Source organism: Notolabrus celidotus, chromosome 24 (assembly GCF_009762535.1).
Source record: "Notolabrus celidotus isolate fNotCel1 chromosome 24, fNotCel1.pri, whole genome shotgun sequence".
Classification (NCBI taxonomy): Eukaryota; Metazoa; Chordata; class Actinopteri; order Labriformes; family Labridae; genus Notolabrus; species Notolabrus celidotus.
The window spans coordinates 7669244-7686900 of NC_048295.1; the positions used below are offsets into that span (position 1 = coordinate 7669244).

General features: G+C 43.4%; 1 protein-coding gene across 1 annotated transcript in view; it reads left to right on the plus strand.

Annotated features, from left to right (window-relative positions):
• The window catches only part of LOC117808422 (neural cell adhesion molecule 2-like), a 359969-nt gene that overhangs the window by 270298 nt on the left and 72014 nt on the right, over positions 1 to 17657 (plus strand). The window contains exon 12 of the mRNA XM_034678166.1: positions 15508 to 15582. Coding sequence (XP_034534057.1) covers positions 15508 to 15582 — 75 coding nt within the window. The remainder of the gene's footprint in view (positions 1 to 15507; positions 15583 to 17657) is intronic.

Genomic DNA, 17657 nt, shown 5'->3' on the forward strand with positions numbered 1-17657 from the left:
ATATCCTTGACCAGGATCAAACAGACCCTGATAGATGGGCTGAGAGTGTGTGTCATTAACTCGAATGAGGAGAGACGAGAACCAAGGGGGCATTTTTATGAGCACATCCGATTCCCCTCCTCCTTCTATTCTGATTCAGACAGCTGACATGAGTCAGTTGGCTTTGGCAATCCATTAAAACTGGAGTACCTGCACCTCTGATATCTTTCCTCCCCTGTTTTTGGAGAGTTTACAGTTGCACCGGATGGAAAATTACGGTCATTTTCCCCAAAGTTTTGATACATTTCTATCTATTGAATCCACTTTATTTGCACACAAACACAGCTTCGTTTGTACATCTGCACAATGGCAGCTCTTATGACGCAGAATGTCACTTCAATCATATCCCAAAAGTTATAATTTTTTCCACATGCTCATTTATATTCATTCCTTTTTTTTTTTTGTATTTTCCCCAGATTCTGTTTAATCAAATTCTGCTTCTCATGTGAACATTATTGAAAGCATTTCATTTGCCAATTAGCCAGCTGCTCCCCAGTTAAATAATGAATATGCTAATTCCAAAGCTGGGGGATATGTTGTCTTTTGAGTCAAAGCAGGGACGATTATCCTAGTCGGGGATCCTCACAGTGGTACGCTGTATGTGTTTGTGGATCTGCAGAGCCCTCATACTCTGTTACCTTGTATGTTTGTTTTAATGTAAGGCATTATTTGCTGGAACATGACAGATAGCTACATGGATGTTTTGTGAATGCAAAGTGTGCCTTTAGTTGTCAATGTAGGATATATGTGTGTTTTCATGAATTTGACACGCAGAAGGTGTGTACGCGCAGGACTGTTAGTTTTAGTGGAATGCTTCCCTCCATGCATATTGATTTGTTTGCCTACCTTTATCTTGGCGGGGCGCTGAGTGCATGTTCCTGACAGTTTTAATTGAAAGCCATGCAGAGCTGAGTCTATGTATGCAGATACACACACCCTGCTATCATCCATCAGCTCGCAGGGATGGGGGGGGCTGGTGGACTCACCCATGAGCTCAGTGACAGATTCTTCTTTAATGTGCTTACTGCAGTACTCAGTGCCAGAGCTGAGTGTTTGCTGCAATCATTCAGTACACATGTACTGTACCTCCATGCGCAGTGATCTGTCAGCCTATTAATTACAGCTGTCACCTGCAGCAGGATGTGACAGCTTAAATGCATAAGAGCCACCGTCCATCCATCCATTCTACCATCCAGCCATTCATCTGTGAACATAGAGAAGCCATCAATCAACAGGCGTCTTTCATCTGCAACATTTAACTTTCATCTAGTCCCAACCATCTTTGTTTATTTTCAAAGCTGCAGCATCAGACTGAATAATTACTCGACCTTTTGGCACACCACAGGAGGAGCCAGTCTCCCATGGTAACAGTGTAAAAGTTCCTAATCTAGAGTTGGGGCCGGTAATGATCTCACAAACAGCCAATCTGAATCAAGGTGTGATCATAAGCCTGCCATAAGATATATCCTACATGGCTTCTTGCTGCTGTGATATTCAGGATGTTGGCAGCACATGAAACACGTCGACTCAGTGGTTAGATTTATGCTCCTGCAGCCGGTCTTTATATGCTTTTAAAAAAATGTTCTTCCATGTCTAAGAGTGTTCCTATGTTCAGTACGCCAGCCCTTACTGACCTGATTTATGGTGCTCTTCAAAGTTACTACAGTCACATGAGCATTTTTCGTGCTGGTTGTAAATTATCCATTAACATAATGGATTCCTTTGTTGGAGCCAGGTAAAGGTCTGGAGTCTAAAGCTTTTCTTTCCTTTTATTTTGTAGAAGGCTTTTTGCAGGGACTACTTTTATGTCAGGTTAAGCTAAATGGCTTTTTCATGTCAATCTCAGGCTGACAAGGAAGTAAGAGCCAAACAAAACCATTGGACTGGAGCACCGGTTTGGGTTAGTGGTTAAATGGTGAGCCTGGTATACAGAGACTACTGCACTATCCAATCTGTGGCTTTTGCTGCATGTCATTCATGACTCCCTCACCCCAGTTTTCCACTTCAACCACTGTCCCATTCTCCAAATGTATCCAGAAAAGACCCAATGCACTTTGAGGGAGAAATTCTTGGTCCCCATGATGTTAGCTTCAATTAGCTTCAACACCACAGTTCCAATAGCAGGGCTGCAGACTCCCAGGCCTTTTTGGAGCCCAATCCTCTTGCTCCTTTTGATGAAAAGTTGAAAGATTTTGTATAAATTATTTAACAAAAGCATTCACTAAAAGAACCAATCATACACAAGCTTTGTTGTGTTCAATATTTAAAGGTTTGTGCTGTTTTTTGACAGAGATGTCAGTGGCTGTTGACTAGGCAGATTTTGCCTTCTGACCCTGATGTAGGAATAATCTCTAACATTGCTGCAGGGGTCAGGCAGAGCACGGGGAGAGGAAGTTTGAGTAGTATTTAAACTGGCGTGATTTCACTCAACGGCGCCTGGCCCTGGCATCCCAAATTCCCTGGTTGGCCAGACCTCTGTGACAGTTGGTGGCAGCTTCTGTCAGATGCATCGCATGGACAACCACAAAAGTGTCAGAGAGAGAGCGACGGAGGGAGAAGGGGGAGTGAGCAACAGACAGACATGATATCCGAAATGAATCAGAAAAGGTGAACAGGCAATTCGTTGCACAATGAAGCAAGAAAAGAGGAAGATGAAAGGCTCCGACTTGAGTAGAATTAAGGGTGATAGGTAGAAGGGGAAATAGGAACACAAAAGTGTGCTGGAGTTGGAGGAATTGGACAAGCTGAGGAATGAGTAATACAGGTTGAGCCTTTGAAGCACTGATCTTAAGATCAGAGAAGTGAATGCCATTAGTTAGGCTATGACTTCTTCCCCTACAAATCCCAACGAATAAAAACGATCCTAATTATGATCCTGTTTTTATAATGAAATACTCTCATTTCACTCATAATTGGTGATTTCATGAATGGGGGATTCTACTATTTCATTTTAATTGGCTGTACATGTCAGGCTGTGCATTATATTCCTTCCCTGCACTATAAAGCCTTGTGAGCCATATGAAATTCAATGTAATTCAATTCACACTGTATAGACTCATTATAAAAACACATCCAATCCAGCCTTGTTCTTCGATGGCTATTCATCGCCCGCTCAGTGTAATTGGGATTTAAAACCCAATCCAATTCATACTGTAATTGAGAGCGAAGCATTATCTCATTCAGGAACAGATTCAGAAAATGAAAGTGATTCAAATGTTAAGTGTGGGAAGCCGGGAATTCCAGCTTTAATGGTCTGTACAGGTATTGTCATAGGACATACCATCGCAATTAGGAGGCTGTTGACCTTAAACCTGTGAATTTCGCTGGAGGAAGGTTGAAAGAAGACATTTCTGACTTGCCCCAATCCCCCTAGCATAATCCCCCCGAGAGAGCCTTCTCTCTCCAGCCTGGCAGGAGCCACTGACCTCTCCTTTGTGACTGAATTAATCCACAGGCCTCAGATAATGGCCTTGTCACAGCCACTGGCTGGATGCGGCGTGAGAATAATCAGCCCACCGCCGTGCCACTTCAATCCCCCACGGTAATGACCGCGTCGCCACAGAAAGAAAACACGGTCTTTGTTGATTCAGAGAGCACACCTGAGAGATCAGTATTGATGCTTTGCTCTGTTTTTGGTGCAGGAATCTTCTGCAGATTTAAGGTGAGGCGTCTGACGGTGAATTGGCAAAGTGCTTGGATGTGTATATGGAGCAGCACTGAAAGATGTCGTCACATTGCAATCCAAGACTAGATGTCTGAAATGTTGCTTTCTTGTGTTTCTAAGTGGTTTTTGTTTTTGAATGAAGCCACAGTCAGATCCTTTTTTGTGAACATGTAATTGTACTTTTTGGGAGGACTGACTGGCAGAATTGCATATTGTCAGAAAAAAGTCAGACAAGCCAGCTGAGAGCAAATAACAGCCTCTGTTCAAAGAACAGGCAGTCGCTCCCAGCTGGGGATGAAACACAATTGTGTATATTTTGTTCTAAGAGACAGCAGCATTGTAAATCTGTACTTTGTGTTGGGGACTTATGGTTGAGCTGCTGTGTGAGCACTCTGAACATCTGAGTTGGAAACTGCAGGAACAAAAAAAAAAGTTTTCTGTTGTTGCCAGAGGGAGAATGCGTCGACACAAACTCTTAAGAAAAATCATACTCCAGTCATCTGCTCCTAACCCTGTGTCCTGTAAAAAATGAGTCCAGGTCTCAGTGTAAACCTTTGGTCGTCAGTGCGGATGAAACTGTAGTCTAGAGGGAAGAAAGCGTACAGCCCACAACATGACCAAAATTACCCAGGGTGACCTAAAACCCCTGAAAAAGTAACTCCACAATAGCCTCTCTGTAGCATCTGATCTACATGCTAGCAAGTATCTAATATGTAGAAAAAAAGCCTCAAGTGGACACATGAGGAACTGCAGCTTTTTGCCGCTTAGTTAAACCAATAACATATTCTTGCAGATCGACTTGCAAAGCTACTAATCACTTCCTGTGTGAATATTCAAGCCTTCCACTCGTGCATTCTTAATGTCAGCGTGATAATGAGCCGTTGTTGAAGGTTTTGCTCCCGGTGTGACAATCAGCATGAGTCTGATAGCAACCGTTCTGCCACCCACCGGATCCACAGTGTCACCTCATGTGTGCCCATCCTTTCCTCAACCACACACTGCTCTGTTGACAAGCTAAGACTTGATAACCAGAGTCATAATCATTGTTTGCGCTATAAATGTTAATAAATGGTTATTATTCTAAGGTAAGAGAAGAAGAACAAAGAAGTGGATTACTTCTATTTTTATTTTACCCTGCTTCCTTATCAGAGATGAAAGAATTAAAGGAGAGGAGTGTTCAAACCCTTTTCTCCATGTTTAAGTAAATCTGACGGGTGTAACACCCACACACCTTCAGTGTGAGACTCTTTTTTCTCACAGAAGCTCACAATTGCTCACAGTGTTGAGGGTAGTCCTGGCACACATCCTCTATTTGAATTTTGTGCATTGTGTGGCCTGAAACTGCAATTTTATCTCCTTAGATGGCAAAATAGGACGCATTAGTGCACAGGATTTTGTAAGTTAAGCTCCTTTTCATGTACATATCATGATAACTCATATCAGTGAGTCTATTTATGTAGACTTCTGTACACACATTGTATTGCTCATCTGTCTGCTTCTTACAAACACTGGACTCAACCTACGAGACTTCCCTTAGCAGTGCCTGGAAATCAGATACTGCCTCCGAGGCCTTTGGGCTTTATTACTGAATCACTCTTCGCCAAACTCAATCGAGTCACCTCCCTCCCACAGAAGCGGAAAAGCCTCCCATCACTTGTGGGTTTGCCCAATCCCAGGGTGCTTATACAGGGCCAGCGAAATAATCAGCTGAGCTCAGCCGGCCCTTTGACAAGATCAATCTATAATGTTTGTTTGAATAGGGGGAAATTTAGAATTTCACAGGGATCAACGTAGGCAAACCTCTCACCCACTTCTGCATGAGTCCATTCCCTGCAGAAGGAAAAAAAACTGACTTCACCTACAGACTATTATTGCTAACCAGTGACCAGTTATTCATAGAGACTTCAAACACATTGAGACTTCTTGTAACAGCACTCTGTGAACCAAAGTTTTGGCTTTGTTTTATGCATTTCGTGATGCAATCAATTGGTCAATTGGACTGCAGGCAGGCTAGTTTAGCACCTGGACTCTCCTACTAGGGAGCCTTGCTGTTGTAATGCGTGCAAAATGTTGCATGGTATTGTCTTGGTAAACTTTGCAAGGTCTTCCCTGAAAAAGCTGTTGTCTTGATGGCAGCGTTTGTTGTTTAACCCATCAAAATCTGTTAGATCAATATTTCAAACATCATTCAAACTTTTTGGGGATTGTGATTGTCGTAGTACAGTTAAGACTCGCTGTTATGCCGTTGATATTCACCTGTTTTTCCAGAGTTGTCCTTTTCCAGTCGACCCCGAGGACACTGTTTGAAAACTGAAGTCCACAGTGAAGCATTGCTGGGTGACACTTATGTGCCATGGGGCGGCCTCTTATTAATATATATTTAATTAGCTTGTCTGTATTCAGAAAAATGGCCGGTCATTTTAATTGGCTTTATTACCATAATTATTTGAAGGGAACCTTTTCGCCTTGATGGATGACCTCATTAATAGGTAGAAGAAACTGCTATAACCCTCAAAGTGTGCTGCTCAAGCGACTCATTAACACTGTCAGAGCTGCTAAACTTATTCTCTTCTATTCATGTTACAAGCTTACACCTGATCAACACATCATTAGTATTCAGCAGGGATCTATAGACAGGTGAGGTGATGGATTGACACCTTGATATTAACTGGGGAGTTCTAAATTAAACTTTCTTCTTCTTTATTGGTGTTAATGTAGTTCTTTATGATGGAATAACTGGGGCTCAAGTCCAAAGAATCACTTTCATCCCTGATTCTTTTTCAATTTGCACATCTCGGTAAGATGGGAGGATTGTACCTAGTGCAGAGAGAGATCGGCTGAAAGAAATGAAAGACATTGAGTGAAGCAAACCAACCTGTCAGAGTGACATTCCTGGATTCATACTGTGGCCTCAGACTTTTCTCTGCTGCCTGCTATTGTCAGTGTTTGCAGGAAAACCACACTCATCATGTGTGGAGACCTTATGCAGCTGGAATACAGAAGGGACAAAAGGGAGGAGATCAAAGAAGAGAGTGGTCGGGTGACAGAGATAAGAACAAATAGGACTAATAGATTAGACACAGCACACTGGAGTGTACAGAGAAGAAGAACATACCAAATAAATGGTCAAAGCTTCTGTTTAATTCCACTGAAGCATCATTCTCTTGGGGAAAGGGATAAGGATATTATCTCACACCTATGCTTACAGCCCCCATTTTTCTATGTTTCCATAAATACTGTATGAACACAACATCCGAGCAAATGGGATTTATTCTATCGCGGTGTGATGCTCCACTTTGTGCACAATCGGGGATAGAAATCGTCTCAGCAATGGAGGATAAAGAGGACAGAGGTTATGAGACAATTCCCAGGTCATAATGGAGTCTGTGTTTGCTCGAGTGCAACTGCAGAATCTCTATGAATATTTTTGAGCTTGTTTTTATAGAATGCTACCTCAACATGTGATTCCACATGTTTGCCTGCCTGTTTGTGTTCCTCGTGCTCAATAAGATGTCATTTGTTGAATTGCTTTCCCGGCACCTTTTGACATCGCAGCGCTCTGATTGCAAGGCAGCAATTGAAAACTGGAGCCAGGCCTGTTGACCCCCCTTATTTCTATCATGGCCAATGATTGCATCACCACTTGGAGCTCAGCTTTTTCCCAATTGTAAACTCATCTGCCCTCCGATGAAGCCTCAATTGTCTGTCTGGTTGTCGACAGGTTTCTTGTTCGATTGATGGACTGAATGGTCCTTTAGGAGTATTACTGTTATCATGCTACAGCTAAACAGATTGGTGTTTTAACAACATCTCTGTGATGTCTCAGATTTTGGATGTTTGGTAATAACCAATAACTAGATCCTGAGACCCCTTAAATGTTCCTCTGGAATTGACCAATATCTTTGGGACTTCAGAGACTTCAAGGTTTCCTAACTTTTAAGTTAGTTGAAGAGAGAAATTTTCTCTTTCATCACGAGTATAAGATCATTATTCTGCCCTTTAAAACTCGCCCCAATAAAGAGGTTACTACTAGACATCAACAGACCAATTTTCAGTCCTCATACTACCTCAGCTTTTGGTATTTCCCATTGACTGTACATAAAGATGGACGCCCAAATACTGCCTTGAAATGTTCTGGTGTCGTAGTTTGGGACCAAGAAACGATCTAGCTAGTGGAGCTCAAATTGACGTCGCACCACTTCCCCTGTATCTTTGTGTATTTTGATTTTCTAGTGCGACTCATCTCCAACTTGCTGGTAGAAGCCATGCATGCACAGTGTTGATACACTCATGAATATCTTGCTCCAGTTGATTGTAAACCCTCATCCTCCCATGCCACTTTTGTATCGTCTTTCTTACACGGAAGCTCAAGTTCGGCCATGTTTCCTCTCATTCTTTTAAAGCCAATGGAGAAGTGTTCTCCTGCTGCTTTTCTTGAGCAAACTTGACACCTCAACCGCGTTCAGGTCCTACTGTTATCTCTTCCCCGCTGTGTCGATCTGCGGCACAACATTCTTAAACGTATGCTGGCATGTGAAAGTGTAGACCTGGAAATAAGACATAGTTCGCACAGTTCAAAGCAAGTTTATCTCCGGCCCTCTGAACCTCGCTGCAGGCTCTGTTATTATTAAAAATCTTCAAACCTTTCTTTTACGATCATAAAGACTCCCTCTGCTCGTCACGAGAACTTTGGTGTGAAATATGAAGCAAACCATTAAAAGCAGGTAACACAAAATATGACAGAGAAAGTGCTGCTTTTATTAGAAGTAAAGGTAGAATAATTAAATCCTTTTGACTTAAGTAATTTACAGACAGATTTCAGATACGAACAGTCATACTCTGAATTCTGTATAAACGTGCTTTTCTCTGAGGCTCATGTCATTAATTCACAGACTGGCCCAGAGGCTGTCTGCTTAATTCCTCCAATCTATTAATGTCATGAGCCATAAATGCAAAAGTTTAAAAACTCCAGCTAATCAAAGCTGCAAATCTATGAGAGCTTGCAGAGTGTTATTGTCAAGACTGCACTTGTACTTCAGCTGCTGTCTTCCAGCTAAATCCATAATCTTGTGGTATTTCTGTGTAATTAAGAGTTGGTGGGTAACGGCAGCAGCTCATGCATACATGTATGTACAGAAGAGAGTGTTTGGTTCTCAGAGAAACAGAGACTAGAAATGAAACCATGACAGGATTTGTTGTTTTGACCACCTGCTAGACGAGATCAAGCTTCATTTTCTTGCTAATTATAAAAAATACCACAGCTGTCTGAAGCTAAACATCTGTGTGTGTGCACGTGTCTGTGTGTGTGCATGTGTCTGTGTGTGTGCATGTGTCTGTGTGTGTGCACGACTGAAGTTTTATATATTTTAGAGATTTGTATTTTTCAATACTTTCTTTTGATATAGAGAGAGCGGTCCACCACAGCCTGAGGCATAAGAGGCTTAAGAAAGCAGACGCAAATCACAAAGCAGTCCGAATAAAGCGGAGATAGAGAGAAAGGTGAGGGAGGGAGATAATAGGTATGGCTGTGGGTTGTGCCTGAGACTGCACACGCGGGCCTGATACTGTATGTCGGCACGATTGGATATGGTCGGCTGAGTAGAGCCTGCACTCTCTTCTTCTCTCTGCACCTCTCCAGCATGAAAGCCAGCTTGTTAAGCAGCCAGGCAAATATATGTTATCAGGCCCACATGTAGAAACATACAGGTTTACCAAGAAACACTGCAGAACAGCTCCACGTGAATCCAAGGGCACATCAACATTTATGTCACAAATGGTGTATAATGAAACAAATCGACCCTTTGACTCCGACTTTAATGATCATCACACATGCACGTATATCATCTCTTTTCTTCTTTTGCCTAACGTCATACATTCCCCACAAAAAAACAAAAACAAGAAGTAATTCAACTTCTTTAATCTGAACAAAAGGGAGTCCATCCTTTCACGACTCCTTCCTCCTCAAGGACTGTCTCTTTGTGTCAAAGAATTGGACCTCAGATGCTTCACAGACAAAAGCTGATGCTTGTGTCTGAATGAATGGAATTAAATTATGTTATGTCCTATCAAAAAGCAGCTTAGTGGGTACTTGATCACAATTTACCGGGTATATATAACCATAAAGGAGAAGCATTTAGGCTCTTATTTTTGTAGTTGTGGCAGGAGCGTGTTAGGGCTTTCTGACTTGTGGTTTTTGGGGGAACTGTATGTGGTTAGAATCCTCTTTAATCCACATTTGTCATGTTTGCATGATAAATACAGTATGAGTATGCAGTCTGTTCTCATGTGCAGGCTCTATCTTCTCTGTGAGCATGCTCAGAGGGATCCAAGGTTTGTTGCATTTCCTTATGTTCTTCGTTTGGATCGTCTGTTCTTCCCAAACAGCTGATCTTGAAAAGCAAAGAGAGTGATATACAGTACGTTGCACAGACTGTGAGCGCACTGAGAGGCAGAGTTGTGATTTTCATCTGTATTGTGTGAATAAAACGTGAGATTGGTGACTCCAGTTTCCCTCGCAGACAGTGAAAGATAGTAATATAGAGAATGAGGACCCCAGTTTTAATAAACAGGAATTTTCATTTCACAGAGAAATCACTGACATCTGCACTATCCCTCAGTACCTCCTGCCACTACTCACCTGAGAGACTTTACAGCTTTAAAGAGTGCTGACTGTGTGGTGTTTTTGAAGCTAATTCTGTACCGGAAATCATTTTTACTGCATATGCCAACACCTTTCAAGAAATGAAAAAGCCACACAGGTTTGGAGAATACAAGCCATAGAACAGTAATTAGTATTTTATCTCCCTCCTTCTTTTGCTCTTGCTTGACCTGCTCTTACCTCTCCTCTCTCTCTCCTTCTCTCTCTCCTTCTCTCTCTCTCTCTCTCTCTCTCTCTCTCTCTCTCTCTCTCTCTCTCTCTCTCTGTGTGGTACAAGGGAAGAATTCCCTTCAACACCTCCAAAGCATCACAGACAATTAAAGCAGAGCATCCCTTTGCCTTAGGGCCAATCTGCTCTGTGTGCTTTATACGTATACACATACAGAACTCCCACCCAGCCTCCCACAGCCATCAAGACACACAGTACACAAACACCCCCGTAAACTCTCACATGTAAGAACACACAAACAAAAACACAAAGGCATGTTCTCTGTGGTGTGTTTCATTCGGACATGGCTTTAATGGGCCTCTTTATGAGGAACAGGATTACAGGATCACATCGCTCTGTCCCTGCCAGCTGATTGGACGCTCTCCACCCCGTCATTCAAACACTGAATTTAGCCCGCCGCTAAATGCAACAGTGCCTTCAGCCTCGCTTTAGTCTGCTCTGTTTAGTCACACTGACTTTTGCTGCTGGCATGTTTCACATTCTGCTTGTCTGGGTCCAGATGTGGTGAAATTATTGCAACAGGCCAACTCAGCGGGCGCCTCGTCCATGTCTGACCTCGGTGACCATTACACGTGGGCTATTATGATTTGGCTTCATCACAAGGAAATTGAATGAGGGTTATTTCGAGCTCCAGTAGGATAGCTTGCCATGTGAGGAGTCAAACTGGAGGAGTTTAGCCCTCTTAAACTTGTCTTCATTAACTATTTTGTCTTACTAACTAGCTGTAAACATTATTCTCTATAATACATTCCTCTAATTTCTCTCACTTCCCCTGCTACACCTGCCATTCATCACCTCTCCACTAGGTCTTCTCACACTTTCCCTGACTCCGCCCCCACACACCTGTTCCTCAGCTCTAATCAGCACTGCAGTCACCTGACCCTCCACACACCTGTCCCTCACCTCTAATCAGCACTGCAGTCACCTGACCCTCCACACACCTGTCCCTCACCTCTAATCAGCACTGCAGTCACCTGACCCTCCACACACCTGTCCCTCACCTCTAATCAGCACTGCAGTCACCTGACCCTCCACACACCTGTCCCTCACCTCTAATCAGCACTGCAGTCACCTGACTCTGCCCCCTCACACCTGTCCCTCAGCTCTAATCAGCACTGCAGTCACCTGACCCTCCACACACCTGTTCCTCAGCTCTAATCAGCACTGCAGTCACCTGACCCTCCACACACCTGTCCCTCACCTCTAATCAGCACTGCAGTCACCTGACTCCAACCCCTCACAACTGTCCCTCAGCTCTAATCAGCACTGCAGTCACCTGACCCTCCACACACCTGTCCCTCACCTCTAATCAGCACTGCAGTCACCTGACCCTCCACACACCTGTCCCTCACCTCTAATCAGCACTGCAGTCACCTGACTCCGCCCCCTCACACCTGTCCCTCACCTCTAATCAGCACTGCAGTCACCTGACCCTCCACACACCTGTCCCTCACCTCTAATCAGCACTGCAGTCACCTGACTCCGCCCCCTCACACCTGTCCCTCACCTCTAATCAGCACTGCAGTCACCTGATTTTCCACACACCTGTTTCTGCTTACCTCGTTAGCGTCACTCACAGAAGTTCAGAAGTTTTGGTAAGTCCATATTTGCTTAAAAAGTCTTGTTTTTTAAATTCCATAACTATAATAAGACTCCTCATGTCTTTCTCTACAACCTTTCCTTTCCTTGAGATTCATAATTGATGTAGGAGAATAAAAGTCTCCATGTTGTTGGGCAAGTTAGCTTGCGTGTAGAGTATCGACCATCATGGACACATTACAAATGGCAATCAATGCTCTGTTGTCTTACTTCTGCTCATCTCCAAAGCTTCTTCTAATTGGAGCTGATAATTGCTACCAGGCTCATAACATATTGACCCATGCTCTGCTCTGTAATAAGCAGCCGAACGCAGACAAACACATTCCATTTCTTAAAATTGATATAATTAGCGTGTCTCTTTTTGTGTCCCCACCAGGCGAGACAGTGTTGAATAAACAAATTCTCCCGTGACATATTTCAGATCCAGTCAGCGTGCTCATTAAAATGTCAATGTATATTCCTGCTGGGGACTGTGGAGTATATTTCAGCTCAAAATTGCCGACTGAACGGTTATATTCTCCAGGTTGAACTTAATTATATGATTCACAGACATAACAGAATGAAAGCACTGACAGTTTCTCTTCTCCCCGCAACTTTTACTGTTTCTGTCACAAACAGAACGCCCAGAGATGGAACAGTTAATAATTGAAAATCTTTAAACCACTTAAAGCACTGAAAGCAATCCGCCTTAGGTCAGGGGCAGACAGTGTGAAAGGGCAGAAGGTTAAATAGACGTAATTAATCAATGCCAGAGGAGTGTTTGCATCCATAACACAACCTCTCAGTGTATGCACAGCAGCTGTATGTACTACAGTCTGACAAGAAGCAGGTTTAATGCATATTTCATCAGGAAATTAACTGTACATGCTCACAAATCAAGTTCTTTATCCGTCATTTTGAACACAAGATGTTCGCTTTTTATCCGTGGTTCAGATGTAAGTTAATCTCCCATAATGCAATGCACAAAGTGAATGGAGAAGCTGCTCATTAATAGCAGATGGTGTCAGAGCAGCTTCAAAAACTTGAGGAAAAACTTGTACTCACTAATAACTTGCAATTACATTTTCAAAGACAGAATTTGAGAAGATTTAACGAAGGATTTGGATTTGATGCCGATAGCAAATGTTCAATCTTGTGAATTTATTTAACTGAGTGCAACTTAGAATGAGCATTTTGGGCGTAAAGTTGCCTTAGAGCGATGCACAGAGCCTCTGTTCTCCCTCAACGGCATCCATTTTTATATTTCATCCTGTGCACTGAGATAGTTTGGTGATAAAATGTGTTGAAAGCGGTTGTGTATCCTCCATCTTTCCATGTGTTTAGAACAGTGTGTTATGCTCTAGCTAGGAAGGCACAGCGTGTTCAGGATGCTCCACATTTATCCATATCATCACAGAAGTGTTCAAAGATTCTGAACCACATGGATAAACGGCACTTAAACCAAGAAAACAAACAGACATCACATGTTGAAGCACAGCTAATTATATATATACGTATGGAGCATATGGAGCTGTTTGCCAGGAGGCTGCTAACCCGCCTCAGCTCCAGCTCTCTGTCTGGGTGAAGGGTGATTGAAAGTTAGCTTGAGTCAGCATTTCCAGCTTGGAGTGACGTCACTAATACACGTCCATGTTTATGCAGACTGTAGTGAGTGCATAAATGAATAAAATGAGGACTATTACAAAGTTTGGAGCTTGCAAATGTGCATCATTCTTCCTCAATCACTGGAACACACACGTATTAATGTGTTGTTAATGTAAGTTGCCATCTACTGTGAGCCTGCAGACATATATGTGACCTATATGAGCATGCTGCTTCTCCCTCCCTCCCTCCCTCCTGTGTGTGAGTGTGTGTCTCCCCCCGCCTCCCCTTGTGTATGCTCTGGCGTCACACAGCAGAGATGATCACATGAATTGATAAGCCGGCTCCTCAATCTCATTATGTAGCTTCCTCAGGCGAAGGTGGCAGTGCCCCTCTACTGCCATCTATAGGCAGCCTCCTTGCATGACAGATGTCTCTGAATGATAACATCCAGAGAGCGGCTTCAGTGTGACGCTGCTGTTGGCTGCAGCCTCCCCTCCCCTCCCCCTGGGAAGCCGCAGATAATCATTTCATCATTTCCTCAATTATTGACAGGCGCCCTGAGCTCCACTGTTAAGTTTCCAGCGTTGTGGGGAGAATTAACATCCATTAGGTTATTATACAGCGTGTGTATGTGTGCAAATGTGTGTGTGTGTGTGTGGTTTGAGCCTAATAAGTCTTGCAGCACTCTAAGAGCTGAGGATGAGGAGCCTCAGATGTGACAGCCTCATCAAATAACTCGCTTCACTTAGCACCGTGGCGAGACTACCGCTGCGTCGAGAGGCTCCGGCCTAAAAATGACCCGCTCCCTGCTGAGCTGCCAATCACTACTCATCATATTAGACATCCAGACACACTCCTCGGCTTTGTCTTGCTGCACAGCCATTCAGACACACACTTCCTTTGTCTGCCTCTGTTTGAGGTTACAACTTCTCCCGCCTTTTTTTTATTATCTCTACTTTTTGCAAACTCATGTCAGCAAGTGTCTTTTTTTCCTCCAGCTGAACCCCCTTTCACTGCATCCACACAAACCTCCCCTCAGAGCCCACATTGTTTAGTGTTACAGTGATGCTTTCAATGGACCGCGGACAAATGGCTTTTGATTGCAGGGTTTGCTCTGCAAATTCTCCCGCACTGCCAACGACTGCAAGGTTTTTGTCCACTTTTCTTCTTATTAAGATGTCTCTCAGTGACATCCTGGTTCGGTTCTTCTCCCTAGAATGTGGCCGACTCTCAATTTGTCACAGAGGATATAAAGAACCTTTCGACAAGTCTTGTGCACGAGGGGAAAATACCTGCGTGATGGAGTTATTTACCAGTCTCTGTTGTATCCCCCTCACACAATCCTTATTCCACTGTGGGAACTGTAAATAGCATTACCTGCTGCTGAAAGGATGCAATCTATTGTGAAACTGACAGGCTTGTCAGGTGCAGACATGTGCCTAATAGAAGGTATCTTTGTGAAGAGAAATAAATGAACATAAAAAAAGATAAACTGTCCTTTTCAGCTGCGGCAATGTGTCATACAAACACGGGTTATAGCTAAGTTTCCTGTTTGCATAGAAATATTTGTGCATACTTAGAAAGAAAATGAAATGTTTCTTGTGTTGCATAGAAATGTGATGTTTGAAAGCACTTTTGTACGATTGCACACCATCATTATTTCCATTCTTCAGACTCTGTAATAACTCGTCCACTTCCTCTCTTTCTCTCTCTTTCTTTCCCTCTCTGTTGCAGCTGCCCTGCAGGTGTCCATATCCTTGAACAAAGTGGAGCTAAGTGTCGGAGAGTCCAAGTTTTTTATCTGCACAGGTAAAAACACACACACTCACACTCTCTCTCTCTCTCTCAAACACACACACACACACACACACACACACACACACACACACACACACACACACACACACACACACTGTGGTGTTTTTTGTGTGTCTGGAGGCAGGTCAGAGATGCAGCAGGGGGTTTTAAAGCAGCACTTGTGCAGTCTGTTTGTTGTCAGTGTGGCAGCAAACGTTACACAATCCCTGCTGTCCATATGGTGGGTGACTCTCTGACCCAGACACCCCTGCCCCTCTTGTCCCTCCCCCCCTGATTGTCCTCTTTAAACGGTGTATCAGCACCACAGAACCTGACGCCGGTGCCAGGGGCTCGGTGGGGTGGCAAAACACTCTGGCAGGCCCCCGCCCACCTCCTGCTGGCTGCCTCTTCTTCTCCTGCCAGCCCACTCAGCGTGCAGCTAACCACCAAGGGAGTAGAGACACGCCGGGAGGAGCATTGAGGGGGTGTGGAGGTTTAACATGTGCCGCGAGAGGCAGGAAAATAGAGGTGAATGGACTCCGAACTGGCGGGAAATGAAAGGGAGATGCTTTTATTGTGAGTAACGACAGAACTGGGAAGAATGGAAAGGCTTTGAGGGAGAAGAGTGTTGGAGGTGGGAGATAAGTAGCCACCATCCACTGCAAAGTGTGTGGGAGGCAGTGTCTGTGTCACTTGTCTTTTTCTTTTGCCCTTTCCCTCCACGTAAAAAGGCTGAGCGTGATTTTTTTTTGTACATATTCACGAGCGCTCCTGCCAACCAGAGTGGGTTGGAAAGCAGGGCAGAACAGTCAGAGGCAAAGAGCTGAAGCCTGCACACACTGAAGGGAGTCTTTTTGATTTGAGAAACAAGTTGGTGAAGGAACAGAAAGGCGGTTGTATGGTGATATATGATTTTGGCAGAAAGGCAGAACAGAGAGAGGAATCAATCCTCCTGTTCAATACAAATCTTTCTTGTTTTAAAAGTTTTCCGGGGAGGAATAGCAGCAGGGTAAAAGGATCCAACACCTCATTTTACACAAGAGCACACAACTCTTCTTGTTGTTGTTGCAAAGCTGTTTGAGGTCAAAAATGTGGTCAGATTGGGGTCATCGTGGTGGGCAAAAAGAGAAGCGCTTACATCAAACTTTTGCTCTGAGGTCTCTTTCTTCCTCTAAAAGTCTTTTCCCAATATTTCACCACAACTTTCTAAACCGCTTCAGCTAAAAAGACCTTCTTCTTTCTTTAAAAACTTGTCCCCATTTAAGAGTGTTGTCTTAAATATTCATGATTTAAAACAAAAAGAAAACTCAAAGAGAGGAAGAATCTCTAAAGTGTGATAATGTAAAGGCGAGCCCACAGCAACAGATTTAAAATTTTAAACAACCGTCCATGCATCTAGCAGACAGAGATGTTTGTAGCAGCTCCTCAGTGAGTGACTGATAACACAAACCGGATCACTGATGTTCTTGTTGGAACAGAAACTCAAAGACAGCACCTTAGATTATTTTCCAGTGCTCAAGCTCTGAGTGTTTCTTCCTCCGTCATGAATATTTAATGTTATTGTGAATTACTAAACATCATGACGTGAAACAGAGCAGCCAGAGGCTTTAAAGAACACAGGAGTGAGGATAGGTAGCTCACTCTGACTGTTTTTCCTCGTGGCCGTCCTCTTCAGAACAAAGTCAGCCTTTAAAATGAGCAGGAATGAAAGAAGTACTCTTCATCATGGGAAGAACACTTTTCACTTTGAGGCTGTTTAGAAGCTTTTGATAAAATACCATGATGCACTTTCAGGACAGCTTGTCCATGCTGGATTCAGGATTAGAACAATCTGGGACTTATTTCCTCCAATATTCAAGATAGAGTGATGAACCTGAGCTTTTAGTCCACAAAGTGCTCAGCTCAGAGGGAAACTCAAAGACTTCTGTGCAAACTCCATCCGCCGTAGGAGATTTTATAATGTGATCAAGAGCCTCAGAACATCTCCCGCATGGAGTTTGAGATGAGATTGCTGTTTCCAAGATGGAGAGTGACTCATGTCGTGAACTGTGATCAAATCTGAGGAGGTGGCAAAATATCTCAATACA